This window comes from Hermetia illucens, chromosome 4 (genome assembly GCF_905115235.1).
Source record: "Hermetia illucens chromosome 4, iHerIll2.2.curated.20191125, whole genome shotgun sequence".
NCBI lineage: Eukaryota > Metazoa > Arthropoda > Insecta > Diptera > Stratiomyidae > Hermetia > Hermetia illucens.
This window is the reverse complement of record NC_051852.1, coordinates 29,319,445-29,342,299: the sequence shown is the minus strand read 5'-3', so window position 1 is coordinate 29,342,299 and position 22,855 is coordinate 29,319,445. Positions and strand designations below refer to the sequence as shown.

Sequence of the window (22,855 nt, the reverse complement as noted above, 5' to 3'; positions counted from 1 at the left end):
TCAGTTGGTAGTGGATTTCCCTTAGTTTCTTTTATACAACGCACCGGCCGCCTGGAGCAGGATCGCACTAGGCCACCACAGACTGTTCTACGACTCGGCGCCCACTTGCCAGAACGAGATCGACATCCAATCCGGATTGTTTGACGTGTAAATTTTCAATGCCGTTTGCCAGACAGGGAGCGCAAGCCACCCGCCCGAGCGAGAGGTGAATGCCGTCGACTGTCAACTTGGCATTTTGTATGTGACGTTCGATTGATTCGGGGGGAAAGTCACTGCTCCACAAAAATATCGCTGAGAAAATTTTCCCATATTTCCGCATTTCCGTACGAATATTTCCCGTTTCAATTCGAGAAAATTATCGGTGCGTACTCGGCCATCACATTCGCTTCGCCTTATCAGTGCATTGTCCGTTGTTTTGCATTCAATCGGGATTTTTATTGTTTTCATTGTGGCCGCAAAAGTTATCAGTACTCGAGTTAATTATCGCGAGAAAAACCAGGAGAGCCCCAGTGTGACTTGTATTATTGATTTCTGCGTGTGCGGATTCTGTGCTTCTGCTCTCCCCGGCCTGTACGGGTGCGATTTTAAGATTTTACGTGGACGTTTGGGCCGAGTCGCTTTTGCATGTGATATTTGACGGGTTCTGCCTGGAAGTGGTGCAGAAATCGATTTGCCACGGGGAGGCGGAGAGTCGTCCACCCCGGCCCCGGTTGCCGCATTCAGAGTGTCTTATTGTGCCCGTTCCACGTCCGCGTGACCTGCACGGAATCAGGCTCCCAATTGCGTTTGACAAAGTCAGGATGTGAACGACCTGGGCGACCCGAACGAAGCAATTAAAAATAGAACAAATTAGCGGCAAAGTAGCGCCATTGATTGTAATTGGAAAGTCATCTCGTTTGCTCGCCTGAAAATCGATAATGTCGTGGATAAATAGTCGGCAACATGCTGGCGGCCAGCCGTTGCCACCTGCGAGCATGACGGCGGCGACGACGGGCCCGCAAAGTGGTTCAGTGGGTTTTGGTGGTGGTGTCGGTGGAGGTGCCACTCAACAGCACCAGCAGCAGCAGGTAAAGCATTTCAGTTAGTCCCCTTGCCGTAACAATGCCCGAATCCCACTAACCTTCCTTCCTTGCGCTGTACACTTTGCTTTGTTGTTATGCATCTCATCTTTTTGTTTTCCTTTCGCTAAGTCCTCCTCCCGCGATTTGCATACGTGTACTACCTGCCCCATGGCAGCCGACGCACTGGAGAGCCTGAATCCGCTAAATTTGCTGCAATCACCGCGACATATCGCCAATGACTTGAGACAAATCGCATCGGCGAACGTTTAGGCACTCCATGGGTCGGTTTCTAGTTGCCCCGTCAACCGTGGAGAACTCGTTTAGGCTGCGAATTGCCACTAGAAAATGAAAACAATTTACATACCCACCTGAACTGAATGGAAAAGTTGAGTTGGTCGACTAGTCGCGGTGGAAGCTGAGCGAGCAGGCGGCGAGCGGGCTTGTTGTGTTTCGGTACGTAATCTGCAGTCGGTGGGCACTTTGCAAACCTGCTGGAGATCGGCCGGAATTTTCTTTTGTTGGGTAATGCTAACGGTGCGCTATTTGGATCGGAATCATGTTCAGTTCGCCTTCCCTCCGACTTTCGTTTTTATCAAATGCTCGGCTTTTATGTGACTGAACAGTCACGACCTTTGGATGTAATCACTGTTTTGCATTTTATTTGTATTCTCTGCGAAAATTTTACTCGATTTCAATGGAATGTAAATTGCACGGAATGAATTGTGACTGGGTCTTTCCGAAAGTGACGCTGTTAGAGATTTTTCCACAATGCAATCGCAGTCAATTGACCTTTTTACGCATTCTACGGTTGATTTTTTTGCTATTCCTTGGGATCCTCGTCAAACTATGATGAGGAAATCAAAAAACCAAAAATGACTAACGATTTCGTCCAGGGTAGAGGCAACTCTTCAGACGCTGGCTCACCTCTGCCCTGGGAGCAGCGTGACCGAAAGTGGCAACAGGTGGAAAAACGCGAAGAGACCAGAGCAGAGGTGAGGCAGCATCTGTAGAGTTGCCTCTTCCCTGGACGAAACCGTTAGTCATTTTTGGTTTTTTGATTTTTAAATGCTTGGGTGCTATGCCCTAAACTAGGGATCCGTGGACCAAAGGACATGGGAGTAAGCTGCTCTCCTTTTGGTCCGGCCCACCATCATCTGGATGTAGACTTAGGATCTCGCATATCCTAAACAACTACGATGAGAAAATTTCATCGTCGGAACCAAATGTCCTCCTGTCAAGACTTTTTATCAACTTTGAAAACAGGATACAGTCACTGGCAACTAAATCCTGACAATGTGGTGAATGTGAATGTAATTTGCGCCTCAAATCCTTTTAAAGTATGACAATCAACATTTATTGAGATTGTGGCGGTGCTTTTATCGAATTTCTGCTCTCAACAGTTAACCTCCCCCGGAAATTCCCAAAGTGGTGACACCGACGTGATGAGCATTCGTTCATTTTATGGAAGGCGAAGGTTACCGGCTTGTGATCCATAAAGATGGTGAACTCCCTTGCCTCAACCATATGACGAAAGTGTTTTGTTTCCCGGTCGTACGTTCCGTATTTACATTCCCCTGCACTAATCTTTCTTGAAAAGAAAGCCAATGTTTGCCAGCTACAGTTGATCCGTTGTCGGAGGACTGCTTCAATCAGAAGCATCGCAGAAAATGCTCAAAGGTGCATCAAATTTTGCATGTGAAAGCATCTTGCCTGTTAAAGTCCACTTTTGGAAGCTTCAAAAGCGACTCATAATGTGACTGTCCCAGTCTGGACCTTTGTGCCTTCATCAAATATATTCGAGCACGTTCATCTGGATCTTATCGTTATGTCATATTGTAAGGGGCAACGCTACTGCCTGATAATGGTAGACTGTTTCTCATGTTGGTCGGAAGTAGCACTAATCCTCGATCAAAAAGCCATCTCAGTTGTCAGAGCGTTCCTTGACACATGGATTTCCAGGTTCGGCATAACACTTCCGATCACTACAGGTCAACGAAGACAGGCTGAATCGAGGTTGTTTAAACAACTCAGCAACCTGACTGACGCAATCCACATCAAAACTGCTGCATACCATCCGGCAGCTAATGGCATTGTCGAGCGTTTTCACCTTCAGCTCAAAGCAGTAATACGATGTCACAAGTATTACCTGTCGTACTACTAGGCATTCGCACAACTTGAAAGACCGCAGCGCAACTGCAGCGGAAATGGTGCATGGTCGGACATTACGCTGCCCAGTCGAATTTTTCGATTCACAGTCCAACAACGAGTAGGTATACACGTTTAATTTCGCCAAGGATTTAAGACAGCGTTTCCAAATGTTACGTGCAGTCAATGAACGTCAACAGAAGAGTTTTTCATAGTCAAAGACCTTGCGACAACAAGCCATGTTTTCATCCGTAACGATGGGCACAAGAAAATACTCCAAAATCCGTAAAAAGGCCCAAAATCCAAAATCCGTAAAGGGGATCAGCAGAACGGATAAGTTTCTTAAAGTTGAAGTTGTCAGACATATCATCACAGTATTCATCGATCGACTCAAACCTGTTTACGCTATCGCGATGGCATCGAAGAGAGGATAATCTCCGAACAACAACAGGAAACCTTCATGACAATGCCTTCCATTAACCATAACACCACGAATTCATCGCTGGCGTCACGACACACAACCACCAGCTGAATAATCGTTATTTCCCTGCACTCAATCACATCGCACTTTCTTTTCTACCAATATGATCTACTCCCTTAAAGTTATCTAATTGCTAGAGGGTTAAGAAGATTAGTCTTCGCAGACACCACAATGAGAAGCGGATCAGATGTTCCATTCAAATAAACTCATTAAGTTTATAAAAAAAGGTTTTTATCAAATTTGTGTTGCCAACCATTAACCTCATCTGGAAAATCCAAAAAGATTAAATTTTTTAATGTTAATTAACTTCAAGCACTTCTCTTGAGCTGCTACTCACTACTCCCCCAATTTTACCACTACCAAAATCAACGCGCAGGTGTCGCCCCTCATATCCCTTATAAGGTCTTCTAAGGTCTGAATTCATGGCCCTTTCATTTACAGTATGAAAAATTTGGAAACTTAGAAGGAACAAGTTCAGGAGGGTGAGTTGTGTTTCGTCAAGGGACTTTGAATCCATATTAGATTAGTGCTTTGAAGTGTGTTGAAGCACTGTATTCAAGACCGCAACGATACATTGTAGGAGGCAGTTCGCCCGCCTCCCCAACTAAACACCTGCCTGTCGTCAGACATCTTGACATTTTACTTAGGCCTAGCTATAACTTTCTATCGTCTTAGGGAGTCTTCAATTCAGGCAATGCCTCTCACCAAACGTAGGAAAGAGGAAGAAGTATTTTCTTAGTTCAAAGAAACACCTGCTATTTGGTTCCTCTGTCGGCGGAGGTCAATCTTCCCGAAAATAAGAACCGGATGTAATGTTGTCCGGAAAGTGCTCCCTTGTATGTGCTTAAAGTGGCTGACGAATTCCACAAAAAAAAGTGCGTAATCGGCGTCGCTCGCCACCCCATTGCAGAACACAGTCAGAGAATCGGGACTTCACAATCTTATGTAAGTAGCACTAAACCTCCTTGCCCTCCTAGCAGCTTTCACAAGAGAGTCGCCTTTAGTATATATTGCCGTTCTTCACAAGTAACCGCATCCCTAGAGTCCTCTCCCTTACGCTTCTCGATGGTCTTGCGTTCCTTAGCAAGAAGGGGAACGGGGATCACTCCCCCGGTGGTGATCGCAACGGCAAACGACAGCTGCAAAGTTCCCGATTTGTTTACCTGTACCAAGGGCTTACGGTACACCTCGTCGTCAAGAGTATCAAACCCCCGCCACATAGATTAAAATGGACTGCGTTGCATTTATGAGAAGACGTCTCACGCTAGAGGTAAGACCCCCCACGTTTGTGATTACCCAAATTAAGGCCGAAACTCTAGCTGCGACCTGATTTGCTTGAACAACCTAAAGGAGTTTAACATTGGTTTTAACTCTATAATTAACTCGCCAATACGGGACGCAGGATCAGAAATCAATATTTAGTCAAGATTACTACTTCGGTTTCTTCCTACGTTAAGCTGAAACACATCAATATTCCAAGTCTGTTTTGCGCTTGTTCAACAGTGCGTCCGGTATACTACAATCAAAAGATCCAAACGGTTTCCATTTCTTTACTTATTTGTTTTTCATTTTTTACAAATATACCTATTTGAGCGACTACTTGAATCAAACAGCACTGAGGAAGGCGATAATTCGCCAAAATATGTATATTTGCAGAAAATAAAAAAAAAATTAGTAAAGAAAACAGAAACGGTTTGGATTTTTTACTTACGCAAGAGATAGTGCGTGGAATTAATTTCCAATTTTTGGTGTGCCTAGCATATTTGCAATCTTAAGGAATCTTAAACATTTCTAACATGAAGCGTTACATTGTGCACTACTCGCCTTCACGACAGCAACCACTGTTCGCTTCCCTGGTCTAAAACCGAACTGTCCCGCGGATAATTCCTAGACATGACGGATCGTTGCGGCAAGCATTTTCAACGATGTTTACTCATTTCACCTTCCAGCGACAAGTAAAAATGCCTCCCTACAAGGAGCCATTAAATGCGCCGAACAGTAGGTCCGACCGATGGAAAGAAACCAGTTTATATACTTCTGCCGGCATACCTCCTAGGTTTAGCGTCTCTTCTTTTTCTTTAGAAAGAACTGCTTCTTTCAGCTCTTTAAAAGTGAACAGCGAGCAACCCTTGGCGTCTTCCACGAACAGAATCCGCAGAAAATAAATCCGCAAAGTTCGGTTCATTGTTTTGGCATTAACGAAACAGAGTTTCTCGGGTATTTAACCGAGTCCCCAACGATCCTCATCCATTTCATTAGCTAGGTCCTGCCAGCGGTAAGCTTTGCTTTTTGTTTATTGTTCGAAGAGTCTCCTTTTATCAAATTTTTATCCTGCACGTTGCGCCAAACATGAAGCATGAAAGTGCCGCAAGCTGTCATTATCAGATTCATGTCTGAATTTACGACAGTCCCGGCGTATGTCTCAGTTCGATCGAAGAACTTCGACTAATCTCCCAATGTTCACCTTCACGGTGTGCCAGGCCTATAGCGCGAGATACCGTCAATCATTTTGAACGCGATGTATTGCTAGAAGCTCGCCGGGAAATCTTCCGAGATTTCCGTCGCGAATGCTTCCTTTGTAGCTTGGGCGCCGGAACTTTGGTGTGAATCCAATATTTAAAACTTCAAGTCCCATTCTCGTCGGCCTGGCGTTGAAATTAAAGTTACAATCGGTTTGGGATTCGGTTTCTCCGGTTGTACTTTCAATCGAGATGTAGGAAATTCCATTTGCTAATCTAAGGAAGCATGATCAAGTAAATTATGATTTGTTTGCTTGGCACAACACACAATGTAAGGATTCCTGATTCTTGAAGGAAGTAATTGGTGCTGAGGTCGAATTATGGAATGATGACATTATTGATCAAAGTAAAAATCCTTCGACTAGCTGCGGTTCCGAGGACCAGGAATTGGACATAGGAATCTTCCATGCAGAGGCAATTAAATTTGCTAACGATTTCTTAGCTGACTTAAGCATAAGTAGTCTCCCCATATATGCGAAAGGGGAGGGAGACTTTTTTTTAACAGGGTATGGTCATATAGGGTATCAAACGAAAGGGCTCAATTAGTACTTTTTGAAAATAATCTCCCTTAGGTGAGTGAAGACTAAAAATGTGTGCCCCAAAAATTGAAATACGTTTCGTTTCCAGAACCTATCCAACCGAAGAATTTGAAAAAATGCACAGTAATGCATCGAAACAAAATCTAGGCCTCAAAATACATCTGTTGAATGGGGACTCAGTATTCATACCGGTGAATGTGAGACCTACCTAAAACCTCTACCACAACTAAGTGGTGCGGGGCCCGAGTTGTACAATGCAACTTCATTCTTGAGGCCAAAAGTAGCTCAGCCCGCGATGTGGCAACAGCCATAGCCATCATAAAACTGCCATAAGGGGTCAACTGCAAATAACCGGGCTAAAACCACATTTCCAGGAATTCTCCTTAGACATTGCCGTCGGAGGGCTATCTCGTCTCGTCTAATGAGACTTTGTGGGCAGCGCCAATTCAGATGAGTCCTTTGCAGACTTGGGTCTGATCGACGAAATTAAGACTCGGACCATTCGCATATTGCTTCACGATCAGCAAGTCAATGTGAATGCAGCATTTCTCCATGCACCACTTGGAGGTTCTCCTTGGCCACTTAGTGTTGACTCAGTCGACAGGGTTGCTGCGGTGCCACCTCTAAGCACCAAGACAAGTGTATCATCATCTTGGTTCACTTCCTCAAGTAGCTGAAGAAAATCCGAATTTTTTGAGAATATATTTTCGGAAATGGCAAACAAGCTCGCGTCCATCGATATCCCTTAATTAAAGCGCCTCGGAGGCAGATAACTTGGCCACTGTTGCATCTTATGTTTCAAATAACTTAGCCGACCCCGCTTGTGAACGGGACAAAGGCTGAAGAAAAGAAGAAGATTTAGGCCATAAGGTATCAGCTGAGGTGGAAGGAAGTATGAGATGAGAATCTAATCCGTTGCTTTTTTTTCAATTACACGCGCACGTATGAGTCGTTTAACAAACACGAACCATGGGGTGTTCATGCCAGTTTCGGTACTAATTCAGATGGATCGAATTTAAGACATGATTGTAGGCAATGAGATGTAAAGGATCGAAAACCAAGGTTCCGATACACCTTCTCGAACTGGCAAACAACTTCGTGTCGGTACAGCTGTGTTGTTCTAGGATTCGTTCTATAGAGGTACTAATTCCAGGGATTGAAGTGCGAGTTTCTTCGACCGGTGTGCTGGAAGTGCTTTTACCAGTTCAATATTAGTCTTATACATGTGTCATGTCTACATGGCTTTCCAAAAATGTGGTTGGCAATAGTGTCAACGTCGCACTGGTCACTGAAAAAGCTTCTGACTTTCAATGCAATAAAGCATTGATGCTCGATATCGGCCAGCCATGCTTTAAAGTAATTGAATAGTGGCAAATGGCCACGATACTGTATGTGATGAAAATGTTTATCATTCAGTAGAACGTTTTGGTACCCTCCAATACTACATACCTCATAATAACCTAAAATGCGGTATTAGTTCTCCACATTTGCTGAGACTGCTTACAGCTGATTAAATTAAACGATCGACGTTAACAGTGCGCCGGGAGAGTACGCCTTAGCTACCGAATCAAGATTAAATTGACATCTTACACAGGAATAAATTTCATCAAACGGATTTATCGTCAGAAATTTTTGATTAAGCAATCATTATGAGAGTCTATGTTGTAAATCTGATTTATTCTGCCAATTTTGTATTATATATTTTTTGTCCATGCTTTACTATCTCACTTTTACGTTTCAAATTTAACCCAAATAAATTCGCTTCCCTGCATGTCTTCCTCCTGTATATTTCGTCATTAAAACCATAACAACAATAATCATAACATTTGTCTAACACCACTGTGGACTTCCGAGACTAAATTTCTCATCTTCCAGGGTTGGCAGCAGCAACCACTTCACACCTACAGCCATCAAACGCCCCAGTATCCACCACAGCAGAATAACCTGTATAGCACTCAATCGGCTCAAAATTCGCGAATTGCGCCACAGCAATCCTGGCAACAGCAGCAACAACAACAGTTTCCACCTGTAAATAATCAATATTTCAATAAGCAAAATCCCGTCGTTGATAGTTATGTGCAACAAAATCTAATAGCTCCACCGGTATCATCGAATCAATCTACACCGCAACACTATCAGCAACAACAACCCCAAGCCAATAATTTCTTTCAACCAAATTTAGGTGTGAACTCAAATATTTCCAATGCTCCGAATCAACAGTCGTTCATGAAACCTGAGCTATCAGCAGTTGGCAGTATGACTACGACAATTCAGCAAAACGATAATCAGCCAGCAGCGAATGAAGGCTGGGACGATTGGGAGTGGACTGATAATAACAATCAATCGTTGCAATCTGATCAGATGAAACAGCAATTCCAAAATCTGCAGCAACAACAACAACAGCAGAATATTCAAAATCTATCAACTCAAGACGTGATCGCTGATAGTTTCGCGACTAATCAGGTGGACAGTTGGAATTGGAGCAACGATGATGCGAAAAATGCAAACACAATACAGCAGTCGAATGACGTTGTTCAAAACCAATTTATATCACAGGAAAGACAACATATTGCAGACTCCTATGGACCAGTTTCGTTAGGAGTTGTCTCCACATCTAGTTTAGAAGATTCTTCCAAAATCGTAAGACCACCCTCGGTCGGGTCGGCTCCGTCAGGATTTGTTCAGAATGTGTTACAGCCACCACAGTTTTCTGCACAACAAACCCAACAAACAATGCAACTTCCCCAATCGACAGGGCAACAACTGTCCCTGCCGAATCAACAGCCACCTGCTCCTCTTCAACAACCACCGCAAGTGTCTATTCAACAATCACAGCCAACGTCTCTTCAATCTAACGTGACGCCTGAAAGTATTGCAAACTCAGTTGCAAATAACGTATACGTATCACAGGCGAAACCTGTTTCACAACCAGCAAGGCAATATGCAATGACACCTTCCTCTGCTGGACAAGCGACACCACCAAATGCCGTGAGCAGTCAGTTAGATCCCCTCCCTCCTCCACCATCCCAAACTCCATTGGGAGGCGCCCTACCGCCTCCGCCATCAACCAATCAAACACCTCCTCCTCCACCACCAGTATCTTCATCTGCCGGGAACAACCCATATAAAAGAGCAGGTGCGGCACAGCATCATCGGGTAGCTTTGGCGCCAACAAAAACCCAGCAGCCAGCTGTTATGCAGCCTCAATTCTTCGGCCCAGTTGTGGGTGACTTCCAGCAGAATGCAAGCGGTAATCAAGAGTGCTTAGCACCTGACAATTCAGAAGTGATTGTAGATAATAAAGCATTTGAAGTAGAAAATTTGGAAGTAGCTCCCAATAACGAACAGCGTAATCATCATCAAGACGTTGCACCAAGCAACGATCGTAATCAGTACTTACAAACAGATCATCTGTCTGAAGAAGGGTACAATAATGTAGAGCTTGCTCAAGAACAAAATGAGCAAGACAACTTCCCACCACCAGGCCTGTCGAGGCTGGTGCTAGGGCAACCTGAGGTTGAAAATCCTCAATTGGATTCGATAAATCAAAATGAAATACCACCAGGCCTAGATCGTATGGTGCCTGGGACAGAGCTTGTCACGGCTGGAATAAATATGGAACGCCAGGCAGATGGTCAAGATACCATCCCGGCCCCACGTTCTGCCTTCTCCAATGCTGCTCCAATACCTCAAAACAACTCATCTTCAAACATTGATATTACAACCGACCGAAATTTATACTTGGTTCCGGGCGAAGTTGATACTCACGAACAACGAATCGTAACAGGTTTAGAGAACGGAGCAGAAGAAACTGCAACCGAGCAGCGAGAAGTCGAATTGGATGGAGAGAATATTGAGGACCAGCAACAGCAGCAACATCAACAACAACATCATTCACATCAGCAACAACATCATCCACATCATCATCATCATCAAGCAGATATTGAAATCACACGAGAAGAACCAATCGAGGGTGCCAATACTCTAGATTCATTGACTAACCCAAATGCAAATCATGAAACCGAATCAAGTCTTACAGTGGAAACAAATCAAAAGGATTTATCAAATCCATCAACTTGTAATGATGATAGTGATCACAAGGGTCGGCACGGATCCTATTATGGAAAGTCAAATTCACGGAAACAAGATGATAAAAGGCGTTTACCGGGAGGAAATGATGGAAAAGAACGAAAGGAGCGGTATGAAACAGAATCAGATTATTATTCGAGTGATCGCGATAGGAAATTTAGAGAGGGTAGCGTACGAGGTGATCGTGATAGGGATCGACCTAGTAAGGAACGTGATCGTCGTGACAGACGAGAGGGAAGCGCACGCGATCAGGATAGATATCGTGATGATAAGGATGATAGAGACAGGAGAAGGTAAGTCATTGATTTGATTTTTTCTGCATTGATAATGAATTATTAGCAAATGAAATTTAGTCGCCACGAAACATCAGCATTGAATGAACAATTTTAAACTTTGCTGATTGCAGCCCGAATGCTTACTACCACTATTCCATTTCCCTGGCCCAATTTAAACGAAGAGCATTTCTTTTTCCGATCCCTGTTAGTCGAAGGACTGAAGGATATCATGCCCTTGTAAATTCGATTCTTGAATCTTTTCGTCCGATGTGCATCTTGAATAAAAGGTAGGGTGATGCTGTATTTGAAGCAGAACTTTCACATTTCTCTGATGAGTTTTGCGATCGCAGCCCCGGCGGATGTGCTCATTATTCAGACCACATGCACGGTACTTTCAATCATTATGGACGACAGATATTAGAGATATTAGAGATATTGGAGTAGAGTGGTACAAGAGGAGCCACAATAGGTAAAATGATCAACGGTACCAAATATGCACCGTGGATTTTCTTTCCCTTGCTGGCGACCTTCGAGTAATCGGATAGTATGGCCCTATACGGCCGGTCAAACCGTTTATTATAAGAAGATACTATCGCAGAGACCTATAAATGATGAAAATTGACTATTTTTTCACTATATTGGGTTTAGCCCTCGTGATTGACGATAGCCAGCTTGAATGTTTACCTTAAATATCCCCAATGTTCCCAACTCGCTGTATCATTACAAATTTCATCATCTTGTCCAAATACGTGGGAATATTGCTTTTCAAAGATAACCTTAAAATCCTGCACCAAACCTTTTTCGAGAGACTTTCAGCGGTTAGGTTTGCATCTACATTTTTTTTTATTTTATCGCGCTGGTTTACAGGAGAAGTCTATGAAATTGACCACTAAAGGGTGTTTGTTATGTAAATCATTGTTCGTTTTTTGAAATGGAGTAACACTTGAAAGTATGTCCGAAACGTGGTGTTGAGAATGAATGAACATTGCCGCTGGCACTTACGTGGCCAACAGTTAATGCAGACGATAGAAGTCTAGAGAAAGGTAACGAAAATTAGCCTTTCTTGGCTAGCTGATGTCTGCGATAAATTGTAAAAAGTACATATGACGAAGGGTGCATTTGCTGAATATTCAAAATGTCTGACTGCAGGAAAAACAGCGAAAAATGCTGTTTTTGGCGCCACGACTAGTTATTTTTTTTTGGAAAAAAAAGTGAATGGTTGCCAAATGATTAAAAAGCGGTCTAGGAATATGGCGAAGGATAATGGATCGACTGGTCTGCCCTTGAATTTTGTGTAGAGAGGCCGTTCAACTGAGCTTGAATTGAGAACTAGTCTGGAATCGTTTGACATTTGACTTACTTTAAGCTAGCCCTCCCGTTCCCCCGACTTAGCGAGCCTTCAAGTCACGGAATTCCTTCTATCAACGGGAGGGGAGAGGTAAAAGGGAGCTGTTAGTTAGTTCCTCCACCTATTCTTTGCAACAAGAAGAACATAATATGCAACACTACTTCACCTGATAACTTTGTTTGAAAAGAGCTCCCGTGTGTTTGCATAAAGTTACTGACGAAACCCATCCCAACTTTCACAAGAGAAAAAATTGTGTTCGACGTCACTCCATTGCAGAACACACAATCATTAGATCGGACCTTTTCAATCTCGTGCAGGTACAACTGAAGCAGATCAATTTCACCATCCTTTGTGTCAGCTACGGATTTAAATGGCCGATGAGCCGAGCAGTCCATCTGCCTAAGTTGTGTGCGTTAGCGTTCTTTATGAGCAACCACCCCTTACATCTTCGCTCTTGCGGCCGTAGATGGCTTTACGCTCATTAGCAAAGACGGCAATGAGGATCACTCCTACAATCACCATCACGGCAGCATGTATCACTTCTGCGAGTCTACTCCTGATGAGCTTTTCGAGCACTTTCCCGACCGTGCGGACCACAGCTCAAGGTTTTCTTTTCCTTTGCTGCTCGCCAGCTTCCAGTGACGAGGAAAAAATCCTTCAGGGAAGCGTTGAGCACCCAAGCAGCAAGTCAGACCTTTCGCAATTTACCAGTTTGTAAATTTCCGTCGAGATATCGTCAGGACCTGGAGCTTTCCTATTTTGCATGATGAGAACTGTCTTTTAGAGTTCTTTCTTGGTGTTCTTCCAGCTATTTCATGGTGTTCCGCGCTGTTGACATCAACCCATTTTGGATGTATGGGGAATAATGTCCGTGCAATACGGTCCATCTGGTCAGCACTAAGTAGGGATGGCTTTTGCAGAGCCCCGATTTTCTAGGTGACAAATTTTTAGCTGAATCGCCATGGTCTTCATTTACATGTTGACTAGGTTGACCTTTGCTTTAGCTTTGCTTTTATTAATGGCGCTGTGAAATTTCTTTTTGGCTGATCTGTATTCTGCCTTTGTGTGGCATGTCTCCTCGAAGGAGTGTGAGGTTATGACACTCCTTCCGTAGATTGGCTATTCCTGCCGTTTACCACATAGATGGCTTGGAAACTTCATAGGCCGTCATTATCAGGTTCATCACTGAATTTACGCAGTGTTAGCTGCAACATTATCACCCCCCGAAGCGTCCTCCAACACGACGCTGTCTGTTCTAAGAGCTTCAACGAATCTCCCGATGTTCACTTTCGCTACGTTCCATACGCAGGTAGAGCCCCGGTGCACGCCGACAAATTGCGTCAACCACTTTGAACGTGTATGTACTAGTGGTGGTCACTTATCGAGAAGTCTTCTAGCACTCGCCATCGTCCACCGATGATACCAGAGATCCTGACGCAAAAGTTACCTCAGGGATGTTTCCTTCACAGCCTTTGCGCTAGAACGTCGACGTGAATTCAGTATTTAGAACTACGGGCGCGATTCTCGCCGCTATTTCCAGGATCCGTTTCCCTCTGGAGTCTGGATGGGTCAAGGACCCCAGCATTAAAGTCACCTCCTACCAGGACTCGCCTCCTCAAAACAACGTCCTCAAGGGTATCGCACCTGCGCCCAAAATGCGGAATCGTCCCATTCGGCGTTAGGTAAACGCTAAAAACGTTATCCCTAAATGCCGAATCTAGGCAAACTCATTCCCTCGGCATTGAACGAGAACCCAAAGTCGAATGCCGCTCTGAACCCAGATGGCAGCGGTATCCTACGGGATGTCATGAAGCCGGGTGTTTGTTCCAATATTGTTCGGTAGTTATCACTAGATCACCTTTTATTATTGCAACGAACTACGCTAGCAGCTGTAGACTTGTGCCCATAGTTCAGAAACCTGTAACATCTGATGTGTGTTATTCGCATTCGTACCTAGCATCTGTTGTTAAGGATTTTTCCGTATGATAGATGCTGCTGCTCCATAATCTTCGGACCTCATCTTGTAGCGAATTTCGCTGAGGACTTCCGCAAATATCTTTCCTTCTGCCGGCTTAATGAACACATGCGACGGTCTAGTCCTTCTTCGTTTTCGGTTAGTGGTTTTCTATTCGTAGCCTATTTTTTGGACAGATGGGTTTCTTATGGCGTAGCCTGTTGTTTCCTTTTGTCTCTCTTCGCTTTCCTTTTTTAGGCCCTGGAAACAAGGAGACTTTATTCAGGCGCGTCTTGCTCTTTCCCCTTGTTTTCCAGTTTGTTTTGCAGTTTCGTTTGACGCTTAAAATATTCCCAGTGTCCTCAGTGCCCATGTTCGCCTGAAGAAGGGAATCGTTTTTGACGTGTTTGTTGACGTTCTCCACGAGGAATCTTGTCGACCACATACACTTTACCACTGTTGCGCATTTCCTGATGATCCCTTCTTCGGCACTAGCTAGGACGATCAATTGCACTTCCACTCAGTTCGTGTCCGAATCCACTTGCTCAGGTCTAGCGATTTTGACTGGGCTTTTTTTGCCAGAACAGGAACACTGCAGACTTCCTCTCTATTTGGGACTCCCGGTGTCACATCGGGTGTTTCAGCCCTTGCTGCCTCTTTCGCTGGGCGCTACGGTGCGCTACGCATTTTCGTCGATTTTTTTGTTATTTATATTATTCTTATTCTCTTATCTTATTCTCCAGCGCATCGTGTGCCAATCGCGGATGTCTTTATTTCGGACGTTATCGTATCGTAGTACAAGACTTTGGGGGCAACAGAGCGAACGAATTTTGGATTTTAGGCATTCGTTGATGCATCGATTGCAAATAACGCCATTCTACTGTTGTTCAGTTGTGTCGTTTTATTCGGCTGGGTTTTAGTTAGAAAATCAGAAAAAGACAAGAATTTTAGTAGCAAATTGTGGAATACTTCTCCACTTGCAAGATGCGCTTCAGTGTGAGGCAATTTCATATTGTTTCCACAGTTGTTTGAGAGCATTGATCCAAGATATTTAAACCGCTTAGCTCCTGGTAGGTCGCTTTTGCTGATATTGATAGTCTCTGTCTCCATGGAGTTATGTATCGAAAAAGAGGCATTGGCGCCTATTTCTGCCATCTGATAAAATATAGATACAGAAAAAGCAGATGATCAAGCGTATTCCATTTTACAGTCTTCTGTGTTTTTCAGAGCACTTATTCAAGGTCTAGACAACGCCCTTTTGCTAAGCATCCAATCAAAACAAACCTACATCCTTGGCTAGAAAGCATACACCTTTTCATGCTTTCATTCCGATTAAGCTGGACCCTTTCACAGCCATACATTTCTCATTATAGGCTATATTTGCTTTTGTTACCCCGAGTTCTGCACAGTCAACACCACAAACTAAATCAATACAATCGTCGCCATCAATACTCTGATGTGCCACTACAGCCTTTCGCGTATCATCGTCTCGAATCCCGTGGAATTTGATAAATTCTGCAGGATGCTGGAATTACCGTCTCTGCACCGCAGCCGTGTCACTTTGGAAGGCTACCTCCCTATTCGGATGTCCCGGTGTCACATCGGATGCTTCAATCCACGCTGCCTTTTCCTTTTGCGAACTACAATGGGATATTAGATGTAATCTTTGTAATGTTCTTACGAACAAACGAACTAACAATTCAAAGTGAGCTTAAAGCATTACGAAAAGCGATTCAGTCCTAATCCTGGATCCAAAGCTAAATTGGAGAACATAGAACTGAGGGTTAAGAAGGCCTGTATAGCCTTCTATGCCTGCAAGAGAACCTTTGTAAAGAAATGGGGTCCCCAGCCGAGGATGGTTCTCTGGATGTACACCGCTGTAGTGCGTCCGATCCTAACGTATAGCTCTATTGTATGATGGCAGGCTTTAAAGAACAAATACAATAAGATGAAGCTTAATAGGATTCAAAGAACCGCGTGTGCAGGTGCTACTGGGGCTTTGCAGTACTGCCCGGCAGATGCTCTCAATGTACTCCTGCATCTCATCCCCCTAGACCTCCACATTAAATATGTTGCAGCGTGCAGTGCCGTTGGATTACGTGAGTCCGGATGCTGGGCAGCGAAGTCCTAAGGCCACGGCAGCATCCTCGATGAAGTACCTCGGGAAATCTGGGCATTCCCCACGGACTATGCCACACGCAAGCTGAACTTCACGAGAAACTTTGCTGTGGAATTTCCAACCAGGGCAAAGTGGAAGACCGGCGGCGTGTTGCAAGGTTATGACACAGTATTCTTTACGGACGGATCAAAGATGGCCTGCGGAGTCGGCGCGGGGGTTTTCTCGAATACACACAATGTATCCACGTCGTATAGTCTTCCAGGTTTCGCCAGTGTATTCCAGGCGGAAGTACTGGCGATATTGGAAGTCTGTCGATGGCTGGAGCAAGATTCGAGCCCCAAGCGTAACATAGCCATTTTGACCGACAGCCAAGCAACCATCAAGGCTTTGTACTCAGCGACGACATCTTCCAGGCTGGTGGGGCAGTGCAAAGACGCGCTGAACCGTCTGGACGGCACGCTCAAGGTCACTCTCCTCTGGGTTCCCGGGCATAGGAATACAGAGGGGAATGAGCGGGCTGACAAATTGACCAGGCAAGGCTCTGCTCTTGGCAGTCCTTCGGCAAATATAGTCGGTGTTCCGCTGGCGGCTGTCGGGGGCCGAGTCTACTCGCACTATCTAGCAGCCGCCAAGGAGAATTTGGCCCGCTTATAACATAGCCCGACCACGAGAGCTTTTGTGCCAGACAAGTGCAAATGCATTCAAGATTACGACGGTATGCACGGAGTACTGGCCCATAGGGGACTATGCGGCTAGGCTCGGCATACCTTAGAATTCATATTGCGAAGCTGCGGAGAAGAAAGGAAAACCCTCATGCACTTTTTCTGCGATTGCCCAGCTCTGGTAAGAGTTAGGCTGCGGACATTGGGTAAACCATTCTTTGGGGAGCTCAGAGAGATTTCTAGCTGCAGGGTGGGAGAGCTGCTTTCTTTCGTGAATACTACGGGCTGGCTCTGAAGATCCGAGCCGGCTAGACTCTGCCTCCCTGCTCCCATAATAACAGTCACGGTCTTAGGAGTTTGTGGCATCAAAGCGCTAATTGGGTTCCTCGGAGCGGCCACTGATACCTACCAACCTACTTACTCTGATTTAATACCTTACAGTTGCAAGGTCTCTAGCCTGGTGTACAGCGTACTGGCCGAGACACTAACTTCCTACATATGCAGCATTTGCTCAGACGACCCTGATTATATATGATATGTAGTATAGACTAGAACTCGAATTGATCTGTGCTGATCGAGAAGTTACCTTTGATATTTCGCCTTTTTCTTTTCGACTTTTGCCGTAAATGTCGAGTACAAGCAGCTATTTCTTATTTGAATATTTTTGCCAGTTGCCAAAATTTGTGTTCTCTGGAATTTAGAGTGGATTCCACACGTTAGCGGATAGTAGTTGCTTGTTAATTGCCGCAAAACTAATAGAATTTATTTATCTTTTTTTCAGATATGATCGCGATCGTCAGCGCGGAAAACACGACCGTGATCGCGAGCGTGATCGAGATCGCGATCGGGGTGGACGTTACAACAATAGTAATCGATATGAAACCGATTCAAAATACGAAACTGAAACATCAGTACGATACGAGCGTCGTCGTGGTGATCGGGATCGTGATCGACACGATTACGATTATCGACGTGACGATAAAGATAAACGACACCGTCGCAATGGTGGTGAACGAAATGATCGCGACGATCGTGATCGACGTCGTGACAACGATCGTGACTATCGTGATCGACGACGTGGTGGTGATCGCGGTCGTGGTGGCGGTGGTGGTAGCAGTAACGAATATGATGATGATACATATAGCAGACGTACAGCAAGTAGTAGAAATGCTCGTGAAACCGATCGAGAATATAAGGATCGATCGATGCGTGATGTGAAAGATCCTCGGTATTCGTCTAATATGTATGGATACCCACAAGGATATGGCTATGATCCATATTCATATTATCAGCAGCAGCAGCAATACTACGAACAGCTGAGACGTACTAATCCACAAGCCTATGCTGAATTGTATCGAAAATATTACAGTCAAGTGCAAGGTGATGTGATGGGGCATGATGGTCGGGAGTCGGTACATTCAGGTAGAAGTTCAGCTAATAATGAGAAGGATAGGTAAGTAGTCGTTGTGTGTTTTAAAGGTGTTTCATAATTAGAGCGAGTAAGAGTGAAGGGAGGCTGTTAAGTGTGTAAAAATCCCTGTACATACTTTTTTGAGAAGAATAATGTAGAAGAGCGATATTTGTTGGAAATGTCTTCAAAAGTAACGTTCCAGTGGTATTGGCTAAACATGGTCGTATTCGACTTGAGTAGAAACAGGCACGCAACCAAATGTTTACAAAAGTTTTTTTTTGCAATTCCAATTCCATATTAGGGGTCATTATAGTCGTGCTCGCAAGGGTATGAACATTGATACCTTCGTATTGATTCAAAACCAGATGCTAAAATTTGATGCTATCGATTATTATTATAACTTCACTTTTGTATCAATTTCGTTGCACTCACTCACGCTTCTAATTGTTGGTTTTGTCTCGGTGGAGGACACCATAAATACCCTCTCAAAAAATGCTCAGAATCCAACAAATATCGCAAAAAACGCTTGAGGGGAAAAAACAAAATTAATACATAGCTAGACAGACACACGACTGGATGCAATTAAATTGCAAAGCACTATTTCAATTTATTTCCAAGTGTCACTAAGCTCACACTATGCACAGTAATTACACACAAGAAATCTTGTAGATGGAAAATTTGTAGCGGAGCTCTTGTAATAACAAAGAAGTTCTTCTGTTCAAGCTGTAATAACATGATTATCAGTCTTTCGATTACATTTCAATTCAATCAGATTTCAATAACATTTTCCTTTGTTTGACTTCCTATCCATGGATTTATCCTTTTACATATTGTGAGTGCTCTAATTCTATTGATTGTAACACAATTGTTATTAATTTTGTTTGTTTATTTAATTTGCTATTTTATTTCATTTCATTTAATTTCACTTTGAAACACAAATAATGTATTTATGAAATTCGACCCCTGATCCTTATGCTGACTAAATAAGGTTTCGTAGAAAAATGACTTAATGAAAGTGATGGCTCAGTATGAGAGCATTGCTTGGCTTCGTGATGTGATTGGCTCAAATCCTACTCCTTCGCTGCTTGGTGATGTTCACGGGATTAGATAAAATTTAATGTAAGGACTATTTGTATTTGCGAGAAAATTCAAATGCGTTCATAATATGAAACCGCATAGCAAAGGAATGGATTTTGAGCCAGTGCACCACGGCTAAAAATGCACACCAGTGCCCCTTTATCAATACCCTCAACGTTCAATCATATTATCGTCAAAAAATATAACCATCTGACCAAAACAAACCAACACTTGAAACCAAACCAATCTAGGTATAACTATCAACAACACCATCAATATTTCCAACAACATTCCAACGATTATCAGCAACAGCAGCGTCAGTTCATGCATCCGCCATCGATCAGTTCAAGTTTAAATTCAACAACTATAGCCGAACAGGCATATCACTTGAATGGCGGGCCATCAACAGGAAATCTATCACAATATCATTTACAACATCAACAACAAGTAGCGGGTGGATATCCTGCTGTATCATCGGCACGATCGTATTACTCGCAAAATGATTATCTGGACATAAGGTGCTTAAGTTGATCAACAAACTATTATTATTCTTTAGTTTGTATAGCTAGTTTTTAAAGATCAGTTAGTAGGGGAACACAAATCATACTACTGCAGACACATTAACTCTCGGGAACTACAGTAACGATGCATAGAATTTGAGACTTTATCAATAATAATGTTGAATTGCACAATAATGGATTAACTGATCAAATTTTTGAACGAATCGATCTCAGATTTGAGTCGAAATGTAATAATATAGTTATATAAGTTAGCATTTTGAGAAGTAGTGAAATAATCGAGTAACGATCGACGTAATTTAGTTTTAAGATTGTAACTTGAATTGCGCTATTGAATATCATTCTTGACAATGTTGGACTTGGGGATTATCTTGCGATACCATGATACAAAGTGTACATAAAAGTCATTGAAGAGTCACATCCATTGAACAGCAGGCTACAGTTTTTCAGAAAAAATGTTGATCCATTTTTAAAATTGCACTCAACACAGAACCCTAAATTCTTCATTCTTTCTTTATTCTTCTTTTTCACACTAGCAATGTCCTTTCTTGAGTCTCACATCATGGAAATGAATGTTCTGAAAACATCACTCTTACTTTGTTTATTGAGCTTTCATTGCCTCATCTTACTAACATTGCTAACAACTCAATCAATTCAGGCAACAGAATTATTATCATCATCATCATCATTGATGCTGCGAGTTAAGCATCAACTATCTCGATTTGCTCTTCATCTGCCGAATCCATAGATGGTCCTATCCTCATCAGCTTATCAATTATCCTGTTTTCTTTCGCGTTACCTGTCATTGTTGCTTTGATCTTCACTCAACTCCACGTCATTTATCTGTAACGCGACTCCAAATCTGATACTGCCCTCTTGAGATTGTGATGCAGCAGCTTGGAAAAATGTTATTCTTTAATTCAAATAAAAGAACAGTCCTTTTATGAAAGATTGCCTTCGCAGATGGGGTAGGTATCAGTGGCCGCTCAAAGGAGCCCAATAAGCGCTTTGGTGCGCCATTTTGATGCCACAAACTCCTAAGACCGTGACTGTTGTTATGGGAGCATGGAGGCAGAGTCCAGCCGGCTCAGATCTTCAGAGCCAGCCCGTATCATTCGCGAAAGAAAGCAGCTCTCCCACCCTGTAGCTAGAAATCTCTTTGAGGTCCCCAAAGAATGGTTTACTCAATGTCCGCAGCCTGACTCTAGCCAGAGCTGGGCAATCGCAGAGAAAGTGCATGTGGGTTTCCCTTCCTTCTCCGCAGCTTCGGCAATGCTAATTGTATGGTATGCTGAGCCTAGCGGCATAGTCCCCTATTGGCCAGTGCGCCGTGCAGACCGCCGTAATCTTGAATGCATTTGCACGCGTCTGGCACAGGAGCTCACGTGATCGGGCTATGTTATAAGCGGGCCAAATTCTCCTTGGCTTGGCACAGCTTGTAAGCCTTCGTCATCTTAGGCCCGCGGCTGCTTGGTAGTGCGAGTAGATTCGGCCCCCGACAGTCGCCAGCGGAATACCGACTGTATTCGCCGAAGGGCTGCCAAGAGCAGAGCCTTGCCTGGCCAATCCGTCAGCACGCTCATTCCCCTATATGTTCCTATGCCCGGGAACCCAGAGGAGAGTGACCTTGAGCGTGCCGTCCAGACGGTTCAGCGCGTCTTTGCACTGCCCCACCAGCCTGGAAGATGTCGTCGCTGAGTACAAGGCCTTGATGGCCGCTTGGCTGTCGGTCAGAATAGCTATGTTACGCTTGGGGCTCGAATCTCGCTCCAGCCATCTACAGACTTCCAATATCACCAGTACTTCCGTCTGGAATACACTGGCGAAACCTGGGATGCCCAGATTTCCCGAGGTGTTCCATCTAGGATGTTGCTGTGGCCATAGGACTTCGCTGCTCAGCATCCGGACTCACGTAGTCTCTCGCTCCAGCCATCTACAGACTTCCAATATCACCAGTACTTCCGTCTGGAATACACTGGCGAAATCTGGGATGCCCAGATTTCCCGAGGTGTTTTATCTAGGATGTTGCTGTGGCCATAGAACTTCGCTGCCCAGCATCCGGACTCACGTAGTCTGACGGCACTGCACGCTGCAACATATTTAGATATTTTTCCTTTTTATTGACTAAAAGTTTTTGGGTCGAGGACCAGCTGTCTCCTTCTTCAAAGTTTTACCTTCTGAAAATTTTGTTTACAATTTGGGTTTTTGTAGTTATTCCTGTGATTATAATAGTTTAATTAAATTTCTATTCTTCTCCTAGTCCTTCCTAAAAGTTCCATCAAGGCGGAAAAATTGTTGTTCATGTCCCTGTTTAGCCTTTTTTTTGGGAAATTTTCGAGATGTGGTAACTCTCGTTGGAGTCTAGTTTCCTAACCTCGTTCACTTCTTTCAAATTATTGGCGTTGTCCAACGACAAATGGTATCCCTACTCTATTATATGTCTGGCGACCGCGGACTTGGTTATTATTTTTAGTGGATTTGGCCTTCTTTATGTGTTCTAATATCCTAGTGTGGACTAGCCGTTCTGTTTGCACTATGTAAATCTTGTCGCAGTCTGGGTAGGAAATCTTGTAAATGCCGCTTTTTTCAGAGCACTCTTTTTTGTCCTTAACTGTTTGTAACCGGATCCTAAGTAGGTATCGTCTGCTGGTCGAGCT

The 22,855-nt window shown here is 43.8% G+C and overlaps 1 protein-coding gene across 3 annotated transcripts in view; it reads left to right on the top strand.

Moving 5' to 3' along the window:
- The window catches only part of LOC119656202, a 51,962-nt gene that overhangs the window by 354 nt on the left and 28,753 nt on the right, over window positions 1-22,855 (top strand). For 2 of the 3 annotated variants that reach the window (XM_038062592.1, XM_038062589.1), the window contains exons 2-5: window positions 5-1,067; window positions 8,621-11,127; window positions 17,974-18,645; window positions 19,932-20,198. In XM_038062592.1, the coding sequence (XP_037918520.1) occupies window positions 918-1,067; window positions 8,621-11,127; window positions 17,974-18,645; window positions 19,932-20,198 (3,596 nt within the window). In that variant the 5' untranslated portion in view covers window positions 5-917. The remainder of the gene's footprint in view (window positions 1-4; window positions 1,068-8,620; window positions 11,128-17,973; window positions 18,646-19,931; window positions 20,199-22,855) is intronic. The other variant, XM_038062591.1, reaches the window with a different exon arrangement.